The sequence below is a fragment of the Cyprinus carpio genome, chromosome B2, assembly GCF_018340385.1.
Source record: "Cyprinus carpio isolate SPL01 chromosome B2, ASM1834038v1, whole genome shotgun sequence".
In the NCBI taxonomy this organism is placed as follows: Eukaryota; Metazoa; Chordata; class Actinopteri; order Cypriniformes; family Cyprinidae; genus Cyprinus; species Cyprinus carpio.
The window spans coordinates 12,851,263-12,870,776 of NC_056598.1; the positions used below are offsets into that span (position 1 = coordinate 12,851,263).

The 19,514-nt window shown below is 35.8% G+C and overlaps 1 protein-coding gene across 1 annotated transcript; it reads left to right on the top strand.

The window, feature by feature from the left end:
• The first annotated feature begins 201 nt into the window (after positions 1-201).
• Positions 202-19,206, top strand: LOC109082280 (cytosolic phospholipase A2-like). The gene is made up of 18 exons (XM_019097178.2): positions 202-682; positions 921-1,011; positions 1,656-1,737; positions 1,828-1,976; positions 2,730-2,843; positions 2,973-3,010; positions 3,104-3,248; positions 3,357-3,493; positions 5,222-5,444; positions 7,513-7,627; positions 8,191-8,328; positions 9,024-9,113; positions 9,743-9,808; positions 10,941-11,180; positions 12,114-12,298; positions 13,484-13,673; positions 14,778-14,935; positions 15,029-19,206. The coding sequence occupies exons 2-18, from the start codon at positions 979-981 to the stop codon at positions 15,167-15,169; spliced, it is 2,244 nt and encodes a 747-aa protein (XP_018952723.2). The 5' UTR covers positions 202-682; positions 921-978; the 3' UTR covers positions 15,170-19,206.
• The last annotated feature ends 308 nt before the right edge of the window (positions 19,207-19,514 follow it).

Consider the following 19,514-nt stretch of genomic DNA (forward strand, 5'->3'; position numbering starts at 1 on the left):
AAACCTTGACACTTGCATCCGATGACATTTCTCATTTATAACATATGCTTAAAAATATTAACATAACGCTAACATCATTCCCATCGGAGTCCTAGTGAAATTTGAAGAGCTGGGGCGGGGAAAGAGTTTTGCGTCCGCCCTGAAATCTACTGATTTCAGCGAATCGATTCGTTTGAATGATTCGTTTCAATGAACTGGTTCAGGAAACTCATTCAACATTGTTTTTGAGTCATCGATTTAACGTGTTCTTGTTTGTATAGTTAGATATTTTATTCAACAATGATATCATAACTGATATTTTCTGTTACGTTTATATATTAGTTGTATTTAGCGTACATTTTGGTGGTCCAATTTGGTGCAGTCAATCAAACTAAAACCCTGCTAGCCTTGCATTTAGGCAGGTAAACTTTCTCAGTAGTTTAAAAAAAATTTTATACAATCCTAACCCTTCACCCACCTCATATAGGTTTAGGTTTTTTTTCCTTAACTATATTCTGTAAGATTTACAGACGTTGTGCGTGTCGTTTCGATTGAATCATTGCAATGAACACTCTCAAACGAACGATTCGTTCGAATCGCACATCTTTAGTCCGCCCAGTAGTGCGATATGCGCGTTCCTCTCGGCTTCCTGAAATGACTTTCTTGTTGGAGAGGGTCCTACATCACTTTACCACCAGCTGTGGTAAGTTGTTGCATGTTTAATTTCTCTGTAAAGTCGTAAAACTTTAGTATCCTCGCGTGTAAGACTTACAGGCAACAAAAAACTGCTTTAACAGTTTCCATCATTCTGAACTAAGAGCTAACTTTTGGGTCTCAGACCTCAACTCTGCATGTCATTCGGAAAGGCGGTATCATATTTCAACCGCTTGTGCGTAGGCTGTATTTTTTTTCTTCCTCTTTTTTATTGTCTAATTCCACAGATGTTTTCCGAACTGTATTGAAATAAAGTGTATTCCCGACCTCCGCACTGCTGCCAGAATGTCCTCCATAGATCCCTATCAGTACATCATAGTAAGTTTCATCATGTCATTAAGAAATCTCTTGAACTAGAATCTGTTTTATTAAGTCAGGGTAAATTAATCCTTAATGTTGACATGGCCCTTACGAAAATTATCCATGGTTTTATTATAGTAAAATTGTAGTAACCATGTTTTCTGGCACATTGATTACCATTTGTATTACCACAGTTTTACTACAAAAACCATGGCTAAACTATGGTTAGTGCAGCAAGACCGTGGTTAATTTATGGTTAGCATGGTTTAACTGTAGTAACCATGTTTTTTTTGTTTGTTTGTTTGTTTGTTTGTTTTATTTGTAGTAACACCATGGTTCATTCTCGTAAGATTTTTAATAAATGTTTTAATTTTAAGATCTATTCACTTATTCGTTAATGTTATCAATATGCATTAACATTTAGTCTCTATGTTAGAAATGGAAAAGTGTAAAGCTGCTGCTCTTTTGCAGTGGTTGGATTTATTTGCATGCAGACAGCTGCTAAATTTATGACATTCGACACATTTACTGGCCATATATAATTCTGTTTGGGAATCACCTAATGTCTATTTCCTACTTCACTAGTTAAATGAGCTTCCTTTATACATACATACACATTATATGCTTTGAATCCTTGACTTTGTGGATTATTATATGCGCAGGTTGAGCATCAGTATTCTCATAGATTGAAAGTAAATGTGGTGGGAGCTGAAAATGTGACGAAAGGAGCATTTGGGGATTTATGTGAGTATATATATGTATGCTGTCTTCTTGTTATTCAAATAAAACCTTAAACGAGGATTTATATTTAAGTGACTGTGTGTTTGTTGACAGTGGACACCCCAGACCCTTATGTGGAACTGTCCATACCAACCACACCAGAGTCGAGAAAACGAACACGCCACATAAATAACGACATTAACCCAAAGTGGAATGAAACATTTGAATTCATACTGGATCCCAATCAACCCAATGTTTTGGAGGTGAAAAACTTCTACTCTTATTACTTATCGAGTATTAGTACACTTGCATGTAAAGGCATTTTCTGTATTTATCTTCTGATTCAAAACAGTGGTCACACTTAAAATATATGCACAAATCAAGTAGAATCTGCTGGCAAATTATACTAGACCTTTTACTAGGCTAACTTTTGCAGTGACTTTTAACCAGCTGGTGTCATGGTGATATTTAGTGGATGTTTTGGAAGTTTACACAAGGGGCCCTTGAAGCTATAAAGTTCCCAAACACTTTTTTTGTCTTAATTTTAAACTAAACCTACACTAACGTTCAAAAAATAGTTTTTTCAACACTAAATCCGCATATTAGAATGATTTCTGAAGGGTCATGTGACACTGAAGACTGGAGTAATGGCTGCTGAAAATTATATATTTAATATATTAAAATACAAATATCTTAACTGTTTTAAAAATAATTCAAAATATTACTGTTTTTTGGGGTCAAATAAATGCAGTCTCTATGATCATGAGAGACTTCTTTCAAAAATATTGAAATCTTACCAACCCCATCCTTTTGAATGGTAGTATGTATTGTTTTATCACTTAAGACTGTATAAAAGTTTTTTTGTGGAATGTTTTGCTTGAAACGTGTGCCTGTGCTGTTGTTGGTTTATATGGCATGGTTTATGAAATATTGTTAAAGGTGTTGTATTGAATTTTGAAAGTATTAGAAAATACATCAGCACTTTGTTATAATGCGTTTTGAATACTCTTTATTAAATGACACTGATGGACGCTAATTATGTCATGGACGAAACTCTGGGCACAGCTAAATATTCCCTCTCAAAGCTTAAAGTGGGGCAGACAGAGCATGTGACCCTATCTATTGGCAAGGTAAAGGTTTTTCTTTTTTTTTCTTTTTTGTGTGGTTTACACCATGAACCTGCCATGAACTAAATTCGTAGTTACTGCTTTTCAATGTCTAAATGTTTATATTTTTTGTTATTCTCTGATTTTTGCTAGACGACAAAAGTGTTCCTCGACTTCTTCTTAGAAGTGTGGTATGTATGAAGAAATGTTTATTTCTACACATTGTGTAAATGTTATGCATAAAGGAGTGAATGAGGGACTGAAAGTGAATCATTTTTTTGCAGTGCGTCCACAGATCTGCGCTTCAGCATGGCACTGTGTGATCAGGAGAAACTCTTCATGCAGAAGCGCAAGGAGAGAGTTATGCTCAGCATCAAGAAGCTTCTCAAAATGGAAAACCCACGCTTCCTTCCAGCCTCTCCTAGAGAAGTAAAGTCAAAAAACACAAAATAACTGCCTTCACAGTGCTGTACTAAAAAAAGAATCTTATCTCTAGTGAGAGCGATCCTTTCTGATAGCAGCTCTATTTTTGCACAGGTTCCCACCATCGCCATTTTGGGTTCTGGAGGTGGTTTCCGTGCAATGGTTGGCTTCTCTGGTGTGATGAAGGCTTTGTATGAATCTGGGGTGCTTGACTGTGCAGCATACGTGGCAGGACTTTCTGGATCAACATGGTTAGTAAAAGTCGAATGTTTAGTTTTTTAAAAAAAAAAACAGATCCAAAAATCCCATGGACTTCTACAATCTTAAAAATTCCAGTAATGGTTCCAAAAGGGGCTTTTCACAGCATTGCCATAGTAGAACCCTTTTGGGTTCCTCTAAGAACCTTTCAGTAATCGGTTCTCAAAAGAAAAGCTTATTTTTTTAGAGTGAAGAACATTTTAGTAATCTGAAGAACTTTTTTCCACTATAAAGTAGGGCTGCACGATGTGTCGTTTAAGCATCGATATCGCGATGTACGAATCCACGATAGCCACATCGCAGGATGTGCGATGTAGGCTGTCGTAGTTGATCCGTTATTCACCGTACGGGCCAGCTGCGCCCCGGCCCTTGACGAATGGGATTCGCGGATTAATTGAACAGCTTAACCATCATAGAGTGAAAGTTTATCATTTGCATGTGTTTTTAAGTCCTGTCAGTTTAACAGGGCGCATATAAGAAGGAGCAGAGAGAGAGAGCGAGAGAGAGAGAGAGAGAGGGAGGAGAGAGAGAGAGAGAGAGAGAGAGAGAGAGAGAGAGAGAGAGAGAGAGAGCGAGAGAGCCCCGGCCGCGCGCGCGCTCACCTTCACCGTCTTCAAACAACACGAGCGCTGTCTTTCTCTCTCCCTCGCGCATATTAATCAAAATCAATTGACACGATGGTGTCGAAAAAAAATAAAAAACTTAAAAAACTATCCAGTGATGAAATGTTTTCTGTGTTGTCAAATCTTGTGCGATATCCTAAATTGCCGAGATAATTACACAACACGTGCCGTACACGTCTGATTCGCGAACTAATGATTCCTTTGAACCGATTCAATTTAATGAATGGTTTAAACAACTGACCTGTCCAACACTGAACTCACGAGACGTCTTGATTGGTGTATAAAAAAAATCTGTAACACTTTATAATAATATTCTATTTATTAAACTATTTAACTACATTATTTAACATTTACTATTACTAAACTGCACTTCTACAACATTGTTAATTTCAACATATAGGCTATAGCCTTCATTTGTTGAAATCAAAAGTTGTACAGTATTTGTTAACATAGTTAATGCACTGTGAAGTAACATTACCAAATAATGAACAGCTGTGTTTTTATAAACTAAGATAAACAAAGATTAATAAATATAGTAACAAAAGTATTGCTCGTGGTAAGTTCGTGTTAGTTAATATGTTAACAATTCAAACCATATCCTAAAGTTACAAACAAATAATTTACTCTAATTTAAATAATACTCTGATGTTTAAATCATTTAAAATTAGAATGTAAGTGTGCTCACCCCATTTTTGTTTGTAAGAAAAAATTTGATTAGATTTCATATCGCAATATATATCGCAGAAAAATAAAATATCGCAATGTCATTTTTTCCCAATATCGTGCAGCCCTACTATAAAGAATCTTTTGTACAGAGGGAAGGTTCTATGGATGTTCATGGAACCATAGATGCCATTAAAGAACCTTTCCAAGGACCAGAAAATCCACAAAAGTTTATGTGGGTCACTAATTAACCATTTGAAACACTCTAGCAATCACAAAGCAATGCCCTAGAAACCATCCTGAATACCCTAGCAGCCACATAACAATATGCTAAACACTATTCTGAACACACTTCAACAACCACATCAATCACCAATCACATCAAAAATGGTAAAAAAAATCTCGTAAACATGCATGTTGGTTATATTTCTACAGGTATATGTCTATGCTGTACTCGCACCCTGAGTTTCCCGCTAAAGGCCCAGGGGATATTAATATGGAGCTGATGAACAGAGTCAGCAGTAACCCGCTCAAACTGCTGCTGCCCCAAAACATCAACCGCTACGTTAAAGCGCTGTGGAAGAAGAAATCGGCTGGACAGCCTGTCACCTTCACTGACATCTTTGGGATGTTGATCGGAGAGACTCTTATTCCAGGGGTGAGATATGCAGGAAATATGCAATAACTGGGTTATTGAGAGTTTTTACTGCAGTAGGCCATCAATAGCGGTATGAACTGCACTGGGCTGCACTGTACTCTATTTATACACTGTAGTTTGTTCAAGTACAAAGACTCCTTTGTATGTTGTCTCTCTATTATGCATCCCAATGCAAATGGTCCCTTCTCTTGGGGAGGATGGTCCTTGTAAATCAGGAAGATACTCCTCTATACAGGAAGGCAGTAGCTTCTGTATTTAGTAATGTGTACTACCATTAATATTTTAAGAAAGAAGGAAATTAACACTTTTGTTCAGCATGGATGCATTAAATTGATCAAAAGTTAAATAATGTTACAAAAGATTGCTATTTCAAATTAATGGTGTATTTTATAACATCAAGTATCCTAAAAAAAATTATGATGGTTTTATCAAAAAAAAAAAAGCAGCATAACTGTTTTCAATACCAAGTGAGCATATTTAAATAATTTCTAACTGGAGTAATAAGAGCTAAAAATTTCAGCTTTGCTGTCACAGGAATTACGCTTTAAAATACATTTAAATAGAGAACAGTTATATTGTATTAATATTACTGTTTTTACTGTATTTTTAAAAAATCAGTAAACTGAAAAATGCATCCTTGGTGAGCATAAAATACTTTTTTCTCCTAATGACCCCAAACCTTTGAAATGTAGTCTATGAGAAAATGTGTGTATTTGATATTGTGTATTCACAGGGCTCCAGACTGCGACCATTTTTTCTGCCGGTGCGACTCATTTTTGTGAGTGGTCGCATGGCGTGACCACCGCATTGCCCAACTCATAAGCGCTTGAAACTAAATCGCGCTGTGCAGCTGAAACGTAGCGCGGTTTAGTTTCACTTTCGTTGCGTTTGCCGTTTGATGTCTCTCAAATACAACAAACTGTTTCTCAGCTCGGATCGCGACACAAACAAACTTGTCCGAGCTCAGAACAGAATTACTCTGCACAGATGCAACAGTGCTGCGAGATAAGGTTGCTGGGAGATTTACTGAGAATCATTCAAATTCTGCACAGAAATCTGTCATGAACAGCGCTGAAATACATCAGGAAACCAGAAGTGGTAACGTTAACTGTAACCATGGTGTTGTGGTAGAAATAGTCGAATATATTACATCATTCATTTCAGGGTTTGTACAACCTTTTGAGAAAAATTCAAGCACTTTTCAGTGACTTTCAGGCATTTCACACAACTATTTCTAGCACTTAAAAGCTCTAAAATGATCCAGTTTGAATGTTTTTTTAATGGGATGAACAAAATATACTTTTTGGTAAACAAACACTTATGTAAAATAAAAAAAAAAAACATCAAATCAATTATAACTAGTAGACAGCAGCAGAGGAGCACTTATTGGCTTATTAGGCATTCATTTATTTTTTTTTCTCTATATCTTGAAATTATAAGATCACTATTATAAAATATCAAATCATCAAGAAATCAGATTTTGTCCGAATTTTACACTTTTTTTGTGTATGAAGTAAAAAAAGTCACAAACTTTTCTTCAATTTGTTACTAAATCACACATAATCACTGAAGTTGGTCAGTTCCATATGCTAAAAGAATAATGGTACATTTAATAAGAGTGGAATATTTAAATTTTCTGTATATAAAAAGTAGATTTTGCACCTGTTACTGTTGTTAATAAAAGTACATTTTGTATGCATCTTAACTCAAGCTTAGTACTTTACTGTCAAATCTGTATAAACAAAAAATAAGAAATGAACATGAAATGTTATTAGTAATTGCACTTATTAATGCAAAACAATAGTAATTTTATGATTAAATTATCTTTATTTTGAATACCCCCCAGTGCTAAAAAATCTGCTCCTGGCATCTGTAGAACTTAGTGGCGCTGGTGCCACTGCTCAAATGTTAGTCTGGAGCCCTGATTCATGTTGCTTATTTGTTCACTAGAGTAATTTATTCTTTTAGAGACCATCCTTTTAGAAAATGTTGTTGATTTAATATAAATGTTTATGTGCATTGACACAGATGCTCTAAAGATTACTTTGTATGTGTGTGTTTTGCACAGAGAATGGACACTAAACTGAGCTCCTTGCAGGCGAAAATTAATGAAGGTCAGAGCCCACTTCCTCTCTTCACCTGTCTGCACGTCAAACCTGATGTCTCTGAACTCATGTTCGCAGGTAAGATGACAGTTCACATAATCATTAAGAATGCTACATTATATTGTATTGTCCGGTATTGATTATTGTGTGAATTGTAGATTTATTATTAAAAAGAAATGAGAAAGACACAGCAACTGTCCGTATTTATACAAATTTGTATAATATCACTTCATAGCCTCTTTGGAAGCTGAACACTATCGATTTGTTTACATTTGCTTAATACTGTGGAAAACATGCAAATACTTGTTATAGGGCCTAATGATTGACCCACTGTGAATTCATTATGAACTTTCACAACTCCTCCCACAGGTGTAGACACACTATTTTTAGACACTAGTCATTGTGTGGGTAGGGTATTTTCTGCTGAATGGGATCAGAGATTGGAACTAAACAGATGATGGTTAAGTGGAAGTATTTGTCAGTTCGATGCGAGTCACTTACTGTAAATTACACTTTGTATTTGTGTGCACATGAGTCAGATAGTTAAGAAGTATTTCGGTAGTGCCGTGTAATAGATAAAAATGACTTTGATTGTCATTTTGACTTAATAATTTTGGGTTTGTTTCCTCTGTCTCATTCAGACTGGGTAGAGTTCAGCCCGCATGAGATTGGCATGGCCAAATACGGCACCTTCATGTCTCCGGAGCTGTTTGGGAGCAAGTTCTTCATGGGCAGCGTTGTGAAACAATACGAGGAAAACCCCTTACATTTCCTCATGGGTAAGACATGAACTGCTCTGAATTTCAGCAGAACCCTTTGCTAAAAGACCCCTCAATATGCATATAGTGTCACCGGATACTGACAGCAGATACTCATTTACTGTGTGATTACTCATACTTCCCATCAACATATATATATATATATATATATATATATATATATATATATATATATATATATATATATATATATACTACCTAAGAAGTTTGCAAATGTAGGGTTAGGGTTAGGTATGATTACTCATACTTCCCATCAACATATATATATATATATATATATGTGTATATATATATATATATATATAATACTCCTAAGAAGTTTGCAAATGTATAGAGTTTGACTGAAGAATTAGTTCCTGATAATTCGCTCACACCCATGTCTTTCAAGCTGTTCAAAGCAAACATATGAATATTGAGATATAAATCGTCAAAAGGCTAAAAAACTGAGATACAGTCATGCTCTTCATGCTTTATTCTTATGAGTAACACTTTGTATAAATGCTACATAAGTTAAATAAAGAACACTTCTCTTGCACAAACATCTTGCAGCCTTTCAAGAACATTTTCTCAGTTGAAGAAAGTCAGAGTATGAGCTCTACATCTTTATAATCCTTCACAATTTTTCGTTTACCAGAATATCAGTTCCAAGTATTGTTTGCCGTTAAGCAATTTTAATGTAAGTGTATGTGCTGCAGGTGTATGGGGCAGTGCTTTCTCCATCCTCTTTAACCGGGTTCTGGGGGTGAAGGAGACAACCAGCAGTAGCACAATGGAGGAGGAGCTGGGTGAGTAAGATTGTGTCTCTTACTCTGTTAGCTATCAGAGGCAAAGAACTTGATGGAAGAGACAAATTGCTCCACATTTCAAAAGAACCCAAATGTAGGCCAAGTTAGATTGTTATCATATTGTCAGTTTGTATTCTTGTAACATGCGGAAATGTGCCATTACTAGTTGTTCTAGTGCAGACATGTACAGTTGAGACACATCACTGCATGAGTGATAAGTGATAAGGTTTACACACTGATCTACACACATTTCATGTGTGACCTCAGCCAAACCCCCTGCTGACATACCAAGCATCATATAACACTAACAGATAAATACAGTTCATAAGTACAGTAGCATAAGTAAAAGTTTAGAACGTTCATGTTCAACTGTTCATATGCAAGTTTTGAAAAAAAAAAAAAATTCCAGAATGGGACTTTATTTTGATTCATGTTCTCATTAATGTCGTAAAGAATCAGGGGACCACAATGAAAAATCTTTTGAAACACCCATATGGTGAAACTATATGGTGAAACACCCATATGGTGAAACTAAATGGTGAAACACCCAAACTCGGGATAATGAAAAGAAAGGGGTCGTCTCTTATCATGTGTACAATCTGAAACTGTTTGCACCTTCTGTTTTTCAGAGCAAATTAAACCCGAGCATATTGTGGGAGATGATTCAGCAGATAATGAGGAGGAAACTCAAAGGGGTGAGAAAGCCCTCTCTGATCGTTTATCTCTCTTTCACTTTCTCTCGTTCACACACATACACTCAGTTCAGTTCAGGGCTCAATGACCTTCTGCTTTGGGGTCAGTGTTTGAGAGTTTCAGATCAGTTGAAGGGACTCTCACATACACTGTGCTGCATCATTAAATCCCATGTTTCTTAATGTACATGTTTTTATAGCATACATGTTTAAACGTTTGGCTTTGTGTGGTATGCTGAACATTGTTATTTTAATTTTGTTTTAGTAATTTATTAATTTGATATTACCAGGGTAACATTATGTATCTGTTTAATGTTTTCATTCATTAATTCATTTAAATTGCTACCAAGGTAACATTATCTAACTGTGTAATGTTTTACACAATATTCAAACAGTTTCCAGTAAAATTGCATGTATTATGAACTTTCATTGAGTTACATAATAGTTACATAATTTCCAGGTATTATTGCAAATTAAAAATCTAATAAATGTATCGTGGTAAAAATAAATATGCTAACATGTATTTGAAATACATTTATTTCATGCTAAGTGCACTACAAATACATTTATATATTTATGTACAATACTTAATAAAAATACCCTGCAATTGTACTTTTGGTGTACTAAACTGGTATATTTAAAGTCTGCTAAATTGGAACAACAATTGCGGAAGTAGTGCTGAAGTTCAACTAAAGATATACTGAAGTATATTTGATTGTGCTAAAGTGGAGCTATTGCAAGTATACTTTAGGTACACTTTAAATATCTTGCATTTAAAGACCGATATTATTCAAAAATCATACATTTTTCATTTTGGGTTTAATATTAAGAAATGTTCATTGTGCACAAGTAGTGCTCCGAATAAAGTTTAATTATAATTTTTTTTATCAGTAAATCTCGAGTGATATGTCAGGAAATATGTTAGTAGATTTGAACTGTGCTTAGTGTGAAATGTTCTTTAAATACAGTATATGACTTTTTTACTAGTGTATCTTTCTGATACGTACATATCACTTAAAATACATTTTTAATTCATTTTTGTGGTTGGTGTAGTGAAAATATTAGCAGAGTAGGTAAAAATCTGGGAAAAATGAGCCAGAGAATCATTGTTTGTCTCTGTCTCTCTTTCATCCAGGAGGCACAGAGAGCACAGAGGCAGAAGATGAGCGGCAGCGTCATGCCCAGGCTAGCTGGGTTCAGCGCATGCTGACCTCAATAATGGGGGACACCACCCTGTTCACCACACGTGAGGGCCGTGCCGGCAAGGTGCACAATTTCATGCTGGGACTCAACCTAAACTCTTCCCTGCCCTTCTCTCCCTTCGGCTGCCTCATGAACCAGACCTCAGTGGATGAGGAGGTTGATGCTGTTACAGGTACAAATGAGTCATTTAGCTGCCACTTTTATGAAAATTTAGATACATTTTGATGTCAAGGACACCCAAATATGATAAACCCCTTGCAAGGTCCTCTTCCTTAAAAAGGAAGGCTATTATAATTAGAAAAGCTATATATTTTATATATTCTGTATACAGACTTCATAATATACTATATGAGGAAAACTGTGATATTATAAAAGACAGCTTTATGTTAATTTAGCTTTTAATTTTTGATCTAGATTAATGAATATTATTAAATAGAATCATTTTTATGTTATTAAATTTATAAAAATCTCATAATCTTAAGGTAAGGTGCCTTAATCAAGGGCACAACCTGGTCTTGTCAGGTATGCAGTTAGAAAAAATGGGTGTGACAGACTGTAGGTGGAACAATAGGCTGAAATCTGGTCAGGTGCCACGAGACTTGATGATGGGCTTTCTAACATTATTGGTGTCTGAGTGGAAGGAAGTCTGTTAGTCAGCTCTCAAAACTTCTCACATCTAAGAAATACCAACACACCCAGTGAGGATGAACGATTCTCCCAGGGGTTAAAAATGCAGAAACATCACACAGGAAGCATCTTTGACACACGCATGTCACTTCAAGATCATGTTAAATGAAATCTTGTTAAATTTCTGCACTTTCTTAAGTTTGTGTGTCATTCTATTAGTCTCATTTAAAAGTCTCATTTATAATTACTGATAGTAATAGCACTGCATGACTCTTTGACTCAGCAGCAGTGTACTTCCTGTTGACACTTGGGTGTGGGAAAAAAGATAAGTGCTTGTAATGTTGAATAAATTATGACATTGCATAAATTTTTCATTACTCACAAGCAGCTAGATGAATGTTAGTAATGGCATTCTGCAGTTCCTTTATAGGTCATTGACAAACAACAGCGATAACACTGAAATTAAATTTTCTTGCAGATCCCGACGAGTTTGAGCGAATCTATGAGCCCCTAGATGTGAAGAGTAAGAAAATCCACATAGTGGACAGCGGTCTTACCTTTAACCTGCCCTTTCCTCTCATTCTGCGGCCACAGAGAGGAGTTGACCTCATCATTTCATTCGACTTCTCGGCCAGGCCCAGTGACTCCAGCCCGCCATTCAAAGTAAGTGTCTAACATGAAGCTTATGCATGACACATACATATTAAAGGGATAGTTCACCCAAAAATTTAAATTCTATCATTAATTACTCACCCTCATGTTGTTCCAAACCCGTAAGACCTTTGTTCTTCAGTCTTTGGAGTAAGAGTTTTTTTTGTATTCTGGTAGCTTTCTGACCCTGCATAGACAGGAAGGGAACTGACACATTCAAGGCCCAGAAAGGTAGTAAGGACATCGTTAAAATAGTCCATGTGTCATCAGTGGTTCAACCTTAATTTTATGAAGCTATGAGAATTCTTTATGTGTGCAAAGAAAACAAATATAATGACTTCATTCAACAATATATTCTCTTCCGTGTCAGTCTTCAATGCATGTAAGTTTTTGACTGTACTAAAGCATAAAAATACAATAATATACTTGCAGATATTTAGGACACATGCTAAGTTCACATTTCTCTAAACACAACGCTACAGCTAGTTATTCTACTTTGAAATTTGCATTCCATGTCGGAATGTCTGTTTTTGTTTTGGTCCATGTGTTTCCGCCCCACTGTCGATTTACTCAGTAGTATTTCGACACCCTGGGTTGCCAGTTGGGGGAAAACACAGCGTATTGCAGCCACCAAAGCCGGCAAATAAACTGGGTCTTACAGATCCTACCCAACCCAATTGGCCTCGGCATCAATCTAAAAAGCTCTATGACCAGTTTAAAGCTTGTCACGTTGCATTGTCAATTGTGTTCATTCCTGTTGCACGTCTTCAATCTGCCAACCAGTGTGAGCTTCAAGTCTAGTAGAAGGGGGGTGAGAGAAACAACTCTCTCCAGTATTTTGAATTTGGACTGCAGTACCCATTTCAAACACTAGCTGTCAATATGACACACAGTGCAGTTTGATGTTACAGTGAAAAAGGTTTACTGGTTTCACAGTTTCTGCCTTTAAGCTCAGTTTATTTGAGCATAGCAGAATGGTGATTAATAATATGCTGATTTGATGCTCATTAAAAATTTCTTATTATTATCAATGTTGAAACTGATAGTGCTTCTTAGTATCGCTGTAGAAACTGTCATACATTTTTATTCACCTTTTTTTTTGGATGAATAGAAAGTTCAAAACAACTACATTTATTTGTAATAGAAATCTTTTGTAACATTATAAATGTCATCAACTTGTGTCCTTGTTTGTGTTAGGAGCTACTGTTGGCTGAAAAATGGGCTCGTATGAATAAGCTGCCATTCCCTAAGATCGATTCGAAAGTATTTGACCGAGAGGGTCTGAAAGAGTGCTATGTGTTCAAACCCAACAAGGGAGACAAGTGCTGCCCCACCGTCATTCATTTAGTCTTGGCCAACATCGACTTTCGGAACTTTAAAGCCCCAGGTGAGAGCATGTAATAGTAAAAGTTCCCAGTTCATTTCAGATCATGACTTGCACATAACTGTGGTTCCATTAGTAAGTGAGTCATTCTAGCCTGTACTGTAAAGTAGTGAGTTGTCTGACTGATTCAGTCTATGATTCACACTCTATGGTTCCTACTGCATGTTCAGTTCAATCTGATTCACCAGCTGGGTCCACTGATTCATAAAAAAAAAAGGATCACAGAGACTTGTTTGCAAATTGTAAAGCACATTGCACTGTATGTTTGTATATTTGGATGTTTTGTGTACAGTCAACAAGAAAAACAATAGAAAGTTGTGTCAATACGTTTGTCATTATTATTTGTCAGTACACACAACTTAATATGAATATGTACTCTAAGTACACTACCATTCAAAAGTTTAGGGTCAATAGTTTTTTTTTAAAGAAATAAATACTTTACATTTGGAATATTACAGAAGATTTAAATTCAAATAAATGCTGTTCTTTTGAACTTTCTAGTCATCAAAAATTCTGAAAAAAGTATCAGAGTTTCCACCAAAACATTAAGCAGCTGCTGCAAACTGCTTTCAACATTGTAGTTTTTAAGAATATTTTGAAATTTTTATTTTAAATTTTATTTAAAAAAAAACTATTTTAGTACATCAAGTTACACTAAATGAAAATTTATCGCCTTGACAGCTAGTTGAAATAAAATGCTTAATATATAGCATTAATTTAATGTTTTTATGTTAGCATCAATGTTTTTTATGGTTTTAGTTATATAGCAATAACTAGTCATATAGCTATAATAACCCTAAATAGAAAACCGTTATTACTGTATTTTGGATCAAATTAATGCAGCCTTGGTGAGCATAAAAATATTTTTAAAAAAAATTAAAAAACCCAAACAAACATTTGAATTGTACTGTAAACAGAGGGATCCGCAAGTCTGAGGCCACATTGAAATGCAGGGATTCAAACTCTGATTTAAACCTGGAAATAATGTTTTAGGATGAATAAAGAAACGTTATGTCAAGCAAATCAGATTCTGTACTATTTTTAGGTCACTAATAAATTGTAGGTGACGTGAACTTTTTAAAAAATTCTCATTTCTGTTTTCTTGAGGAGTTCCCAGAAACACAGACAAGGAGATAGAGTTTGGCGACTTCGACATATTTGATGATCCAGCCTCTCCCTTCTCTACTTTCAACTTCCAATATTCCAACCAGGCCTTCAAGAGGCTTCATGACCTCATGGAGTTCAACACGCTCAACAACATTGAGGTCAGTTCTTCTCCTTCAAACTCTGACTGATTCAGTCACCTTCACAGCAGTTTTTGCAATTTCTTTCAGCATGCCTCTGTTTTGTTTTCGTAGGTTATAAAAGAAGCAATTAAAGACAGCATTCTGCAGAGAAGAGAGAACCCCTCACGCTGCTCGGTTTCCCTATCACTCAATGAGATTGAAAACAAGAAGTTCCTGAAACGAGATACCAGCAGTGCAAAACGACACACCTAATACATAGCTGCAAAAAGCTATGCAAAAGCCTTGATGTCTGAGAATTCATCGGTCCACTGGTGCTGGTTCTCATTCAGCCATTTCATGAGAATCACTGAGCAGATTCATCAGGCAAGACTGGATTGACCTTATTACAGGGTCATTTTTATGCTGCATTCCAGACAACTTTGAATTCTCCCACCTCCTACTTAAAGATAATCACTGGAAAGGGGCTTTTGGTCAGACTCCCGTTTCTTACCAACCAGGGTTAACTAAAATTAAACCAATGATTCTAAAATAACACTGTTACAAACCCCAACTCCAATAAGAAGCACAATTTGATGTCATTACCAAAAAAAAATTGCATTCTGTTGGTTATTTTGAAGTAGAGGTGGACAATTCCAAAAATCCAGGTTGTCTGGAACGCATCATGACTGGAATGCTGTAATGGTGGGAAATGGAAAATTTCAGTTCAAGTCTTCCCACCTAAGACTTCATCTAGAATGCAGCCGCAGGAACACAGGATCTACATGCATTTTTTTGGTTTTCTGCACTAATTTTGGGGGAACTTCTATGGAATAGATTTGAATATGTGACCCTGGACCACAAAACCAGTCACAGGTAGCACAAGTATAGCCAACAATACACTGTATGGGTCAAAATGATAAATTTTTCTTTTATGCCAAAAATCATTAGGATATTAAGTAAAGATCATGTTCCATGCAGATATTTTGTAAATTTCCAACCATAAATATATCAAAACTTCATTTTTGATGAGTAATATGCATTGCTAAGGACTAACTCTGGTGTGGGGTATGCTTTTTCAGCGTTCACTGGACTTGTATAGAGTCCCTGCACTCTGGAAAAGATTGGTGATTACTTCAATCCCAAAAAAGCCCCATCCTTTTGAGAACAATGATTTTAGACCCGTAGTACTAACTTCAATTGTAATGAAATGCTTTGAGAAATACATTGTGTCTATATTGAAAAGTGAAGTATCCTCAAAACTAGATCCATGGCAGTTTGCTTATAAACGGGGCAGGAGTGCGGAAGATGCAGTAGGGAGTATTATCCATTTAGTTTCTAAACATCTGGAGGACTCAAAGGAATATGCACATCTTCTTTTTATTGATTTTAGCTCAGCTTTTAACACTGTGCAAGCGTATTTATTATTGGAGAAACTGAAACACATGGATGTAAATCCTTATATTATAAGTTTTTTTTTTTTCTTTCTTAAGGGGTAGAACCTTACAGGTTAAGGTCAATAAGATGATCTCTGGCTTACAATACATTAATACAGGAGTACCTCAAGGGTGTGTGAGTTCCCCAGTTAATTTCACATTATACACAGCAAAAATAATAATAATCACATTGTGAAATTTAGTGACGACACCGCTATCCTTAATTTATTAAATAAAGATCAAGACATTTTGTCTTACCACTCTGAAATCAGTAAGTTTATAGAGTGGTGTGATGCCCACTGCCTAATTGTGAATGTGAAAAAAACTGAGGAGATGATTTTCGATCCGAAGTCAATTGGTGACCATGGCCCTGTATATATTCATGTTCCAATCACACAGGTGTCACACAGTTTTTGAGAAGGCTCAGACTTTATGGTGTCAGTAGCAGGATCATGATGTTGTTTTATCAAGCTGTACTAGAGAATGTGATCAGATATGGAATATATTTTTGGTACGGTAATTTGACAGTACAGTTGAAATCTAGGCTTGGATGTTTTCTTCAAACAGCCATGAAAACCCTCTTTATCGCCAGACTCTGTATGAAAAGTCTATGCTGAGGGAGGCAGATAAGATTTTGCATGATACAACACACATCTTGAACTGTGAGTTTGTAATGCTGCCATCAGGTAGGAGGTTAAGAATTCCAAGATGTAGATCGGTTCAAGAACTCTATGGGTAATGAAAGGTTCATATTTTGGTTTTGGGAGTCCCCAACAACAGGTTGACATGCATGCAAGGTCAAAAATCACTTTCATTGTCTTATGATATGCATTTATTTTTTACCGTATTTGCTCAATGACTCCCAAACGATACGCTCAATGATTAATTTTTCCAAATCCCTCCTTTGCTTGCCGCTAATCTGTCCCATTGGTCTCATTTTCATTTCATAATGCCTAATAAAGCAGCGTTTGTAAGCACAGTGCTGCTTTGTGTACAGCGTTACCGGGGAAACAGCTATTTTTACCGCTCCAAAAGCGGCACCTAGCGACAAAGAATGAATTTGCATTTTCATTCAGGCCAACACAAAAAGAGCAACAATTGGGCGGGCAATATGCTAATGTTTCATGTTGATGTCAACATGAAAGGGCTTGGGATTTTTTTTTTTTTTTTTTTTTTACGACAATGATTTTTCAATAATTCAGAGTCGACTCTATAACTTTCTACATGGTGCACTTTCAGATTTGTGCGAAACTGTGCAGGATGTGTTCATTCAATTAGAGCTGTGTTACACACTGCATGACAGGTCATTTTCAAAAATCCATAACAGGGACACTTTAAGCTATTATATAACATTATGTAAGTTTATGTATTTATGGATTATTTATTATTTTTTCCCCCTTTTCTTTTCTTACTGTTATATGTTTTGTGTGATGTGGTGGTTGTATTTTTGAGCCTAAGACAAATTTCCCTCAGGGACAATAAAGTTATACCTTTACCATTCGGATAACTTTAAAGGCGATTTTTTCAATATTTAGATTTTTTGCAAACTCAGATTCCAGCTTTCAAATGATGAATAAATCTGAATTTCAAGAAAATTGGCCCTTATGACTGGTTTTGTGGTCCAGGGTCACATATGGTAAAAATAGTTGTGTATGGTGAAATGATCTGAGATATGAGAGTACTGCACTCTTATTGGTCACTGAAAACATTATCAAATTAGCCAAAATGCTTAATAAACAAACACTATTGGCAGGGGCCATGAAGAACTTTACAACATTCAAAATCAGGACCATTCAGAACATTCCCAACTTCATTTCCAAACGGTTCTTGAATCTCCATGTTAAAGTGCTTACAAATCTGTCCGTGTACTTCTCTATGGGTTCCAAGGAGCCAAGTACTGGCAGCTTTGTTTTCACTTGACATTTTAGCAGTAAATACAGTAATTTACAGTCTCAGTGTGGCGGCCTGAGCCTCAGCACACACTGTTCCTCATGTGTTTCTGCCAGTGTGATAAGAAAACAATTTATGTTCTCCATTCAGTTCTACTGTGACGCACCTATGACCAGTAGATGGTCGATGGTTAGCTTTGCCTTCAGGACAGGATTCATCTCATACTTTAGCAAACGATTCATTGCTTAGGAACTGGATTCAGCTGCATCTATTTATTTTCCTTTTCAAATTTCATCTCCTGCCCAAGGGGTGAAAGGCAGAAGGTAAAATGCCATTTTACAACTCCCACGCAGGTCTCCACATCATTGTAAAGCATCAGGAACAATGACGTGATGGGACATGTTGTGAAAATCTCATTTCCTGTTTGCATCAGATATATTTGTGGCACATACAGATCTAACTTCACACATAATCATTCCTCTGGTTTACATATACTTTATGATGCAATTGTATACAAGATTATTTATTTGTATGCTTATTGTTCAGCTATTGTGTTTTCAAATTCATTTTACGATTTAGACGTCTCAAAATCAAACATTTGAAGAAAACGTCAATGAGAAAAAAAGTGCTAAAAGCGGAACAGTTGAGCTCATTCATAAAACTGAACTGAGGTTAGAATAAATGTGGCAGGTAGATACCGGAAAGACAGGTTGTGTGGTAAAAATAGACCTAAGCATTAGAGTGCACTTTAGGTCCAAAATAAATGTCTATTATTATTACAAACTCCTTGCTGTTTGTGTTCTATACACTTAGAATTTGATCTAATCATTATGTTGCAAATTATATTGTGTTTAAAAGTAGGAATGTAGCCTACTGTATTTTTGTATGATTCATGTATACACAGTAGTTATCTGCCATGTATATTAAGTAATGTTACTAGCCTGTGTAGTGTTGTGCATAAACATAATAAAAGGATATTAATGCCGATAATTTGCCTGAGGACTTTTTACAGGAAATATACACACAAAGTGTTTACTTTAAGAAAATGACTCAGGTTCAGGATACTGACAGTATTACAAACAAAAAACAATGTGGAAATAACCATTTTGACTTAATAGGATTTGCAAAAATTACCAGTTAGCTACTGGGAACTGGTAGTTGGGAATTTCCTGTAAGTAGTAAACTCAAATTCAAAAATACAAAGCTTCATAATGGGAAAGTATAGCTGTTACTACTACTACAACTACTAAATTATCTCTATTAACAGAAATTGTGTTTAAATATTTTGTACATTT